Raw genomic sequence first — 3,281 nt, forward strand, 5'->3', positions numbered from 1 at the left:
ATTTCAACCGTTTGTTTCCGTTCCTCACCCCTGATATTCAAATTTCGACGAACGAAGCGACATCTAGTGGCAATGTAGGAAAGTTCAAGATAATGTCAAAATACCGCACACCTTTCAACGCGGCTGTCAAACGATCGGTCACATTTGAACGAAGCTTTTTGGCCAAAATATGCATTTTTTAACGAAGGCGAGTGCGTTCGCCGATTCCAAAGTTTACGCGCTTCAATTCCGTAAATTGTCGAAAGAATAAATCTATCCCACCGGGGACAGAGTGTAGGTGTAAAACTTAGTGAGGAAACAAGCGGGCTCAAATCGCTAACCAGTACCGTGCAAAGGGCATTGTAGAATTTCCCGACAAGAAAGAAGAAAGATAGCAATGGAAACATTGATGGATGGTGAGGGATGTGATGAAACGCTGGGTATACACGGGATGAGTTCAACGGGTGCTAGCCGGCTTAGCTTTGAGAATAATGTTTCATTCGAGCTGAGTAAGTATTGTCGTGTTAGTGTAAACAACGCGTTTTCTATTTGATGTGGTTCATTGTTTTCATTACAGATCGAAAGAAACGCCGTATTTCCGGTTCGGCATGTGACGGTACAAATGATACAATGCACGAAGGCAATGCAAGCGCAGATTCGTTCACGTCTAACGCGGCCGGCTACAACTCGACACTGATTGCTCAAAGTCCGTGGGAAACGCGCCGTATGAAGGCAGATTTGATAGAGGCTCGATCAAGGGTAAGCGTAACACTGCCAGTGTACCTCGGAGAAGCCATCGACCACATTGTTTACACATCCCATTTGCTCTTCCCATTGTAGGTAACGTTTCTGAAGAAAGAAATCGAACATCTAAACACGGAAATGGCAACGACGCAACTACGCAACCAGCACAAGATATCGTCGCTGGAGGAAGAGCTAGCATTCAGCGGCCAGAAGGTAGCCGATCTGGAGAAACATCTGCAGATTATACGCAAACGGGAGCACGTCGCAAAGACGGATCTAACGAAAACGCGCAACCAGTACCAACAGCTGAAGCAAGTGACCGACAGTCGCCAGTTTGAGCTTCGCCAGACGCTGCAAAAGATGGAGGAAAAGTACCACACGGACACACACGAGCTTAATATGGAAATTCGCGACCTTTCCAGCCAGGTAACGGATCTCGAGCAGCAGTTGTCGTTGGCACAGGACGAGCTCGACACGACGCGTGAACTGAACGATACGCTTCAAAGCAAAGCGGATGCGTACGATCAGACGAAGCGCGAACTGGAGAACACACAACTCCGTCTGTCGGAAGCGGAATCGCGGGTAAAAACGCTCGAGTACGAGGTCGGTAGCTACGAGGACTGGCGCAGTCTGAAGCAGGTATCTTCTGAACGGATCGCGAACGTGAACGAGTTGCAGAAGGAAAACATCCGGCTGACGGAACAGTTGAGAAACTTGCAGGATTTGATCAAAAACAAGCTGCTGCTGGAGGAGCAGGTTAGCAGTCTTCAGACACGGCTTGATCAGTTCGAACAGAAGGAAGCGGAAACAGCTTCGCTTGAGGTGCGTGTGAAGGAGATTGAGCGAGAGTTGGCCGAGTGGCGTCAACTTGGGAAGGACTATTCGCCCAAGGGAGGTATGGTTAGTCCGATGTCGATGCGGACCCACATCGAACAAATCTTGCAGAAGGATCTGGTGCTGACCAGCGAACAATCGTCCGCCCAGACGGAGAAAAATCACGTCCAGACACGCATCGAGGAGCTACAGTCGGAGAACGCAAAGCTGAACGGTCGGTTGGCGGATTACAAGCGGGCGCAGGAAGGTTTGCAGAACATCATCCATCGGGCACAGAAGAAGCTGAATCTGGTTACCGGTGAGCGGGACTATCTGAAGCAGCTGCTCGAATCGTACGAGAATGATCTGACGAGTGAGTGAGAGTAAAGCCCGTTGGTGACGAGCATACCGGTTTACTGATTGTTTTCCTTCCTTCCCATAGTCAGTCATTCCGTCGTGGGCAGCGATGGTGACAAGAAGCAGCTCAGGGCACGTACCGACATGCTGGAAAAAACGCTGACCGGGTATAAGGAACTGTGCCAAAGGCAGGAGGCTGAACTGCAGGCCAACAAAGTGATGCCCGATATAAGTAAGTATATCTTGTTCTCGAGCACTTGAACGACTTTTTCCAATTCATCCTCTTTCTTTGCCTGCTCCCCAGGTTTTGTGCTTACCTCCGAACAGTACGAGAAGCTGCGCAAAGAGATCGACGATCTTCGCACGGAAAATGAACAGCTCAAGCGGCGCAAGGCGGAGCTCGAGGTCGAGGTCCACAACATGACTCTCCGTGCGGATATTAAGCGTGCGCCAACAATGACGACCACGGCGCCGACGACGAGCACAAATCAAAGTAAGTGCTTACGGTACATCTTCAGTCCCGCAGCGGAAGACATACAGGCCGAGCATGCCTGCAAGCTAAAGCTGATGGCCGAAATCGAACGACTCAAGCTTCACATTCAGCGGCTCCAGGAAACGAACCACGACCTGACAGAGTGTCTGCACAACACGGACGAAACCGGCAACATCACCGCCAAGATTAAGGAATCGGTCGATTTGCGGATGCAGCTGTCCGAGCTGCAGGCCAAGTACGACCAGCGCAAGGAGCTGTTCCAGCAATCGTCGGAAGACTTTCGCACGGTGGTGAATCTGCTGTTCGGGTTCAAGATTGATCGGATCAGCGGTAGCTACTTCCAGCTACGCAGCCAATACGCCGAAAGCCCGGACGAGTATCTTAACTTTGCGCTGTCCCAGGACGGTAGCATGCTGACGCTGCTCGAATCGGACTATGCCGCATCGTTGCGGGAGCTGGTCGAAACGCAGTTCAAAACGCACAACTCGGTACCGGTGTTTTTGAGCTCGCTAACGCTGGAACTGTTCAATCGAACCACCAACACTGCCTCGGCAATGATGGTTGAGTACGGTGATGGATCGGAGTGAAGCGTAGCTGAAGCTGTTGGTTGTGTAAATGTTACATGAAAGGTATCGGAAGTGTGTTTGTGGTTCCGGATGTGAATATTGTGATTCGCATACTTAACACGCAAATCATACATTAACGAAAAATAAAACAAACGCCCGAGGCAGAAGAAGAGCTACGAAAGGTACGTTTTCGGATTTTATAATACTTAACAGAAGCGTTCAAACAATTGTCCGGTTGTTTAAAACAATCCCACAGTATTGTTTCAAACGCGAGGAAACTTGTTTTTAATGCTCCCGAAAGAAAGGAAAATCCGTTTGTTCAGAGAATT

General features: G+C 49.6%; 1 protein-coding gene across 1 annotated transcript; it reads left to right on the forward strand.

Moving 5' to 3' along the window:
• Nucleotides 1-376: 376 nt before the first annotated feature.
• Nucleotides 377-2,973, forward strand: LOC126560899 (mitotic spindle assembly checkpoint protein MAD1). Its single transcript, XM_050216848.1, has 5 exons — nucleotides 377-488; nucleotides 557-738; nucleotides 820-1,909; nucleotides 1,979-2,125; nucleotides 2,198-2,973. The coding sequence occupies exons 1-5, from the start codon at nucleotides 377-379 to the stop codon at nucleotides 2,971-2,973; spliced, it is 2,307 nt and encodes a 768-aa protein (XP_050072805.1).
• Nucleotides 2,974-3,281: the final 308 nt, after the last annotated feature.

The sequence above is a fragment of the Anopheles maculipalpis genome, chromosome 3RL, assembly GCF_943734695.1.
Source record: "Anopheles maculipalpis chromosome 3RL, idAnoMacuDA_375_x, whole genome shotgun sequence".
Classification (NCBI taxonomy): Eukaryota; Metazoa; Arthropoda; class Insecta; order Diptera; family Culicidae; genus Anopheles; species Anopheles maculipalpis.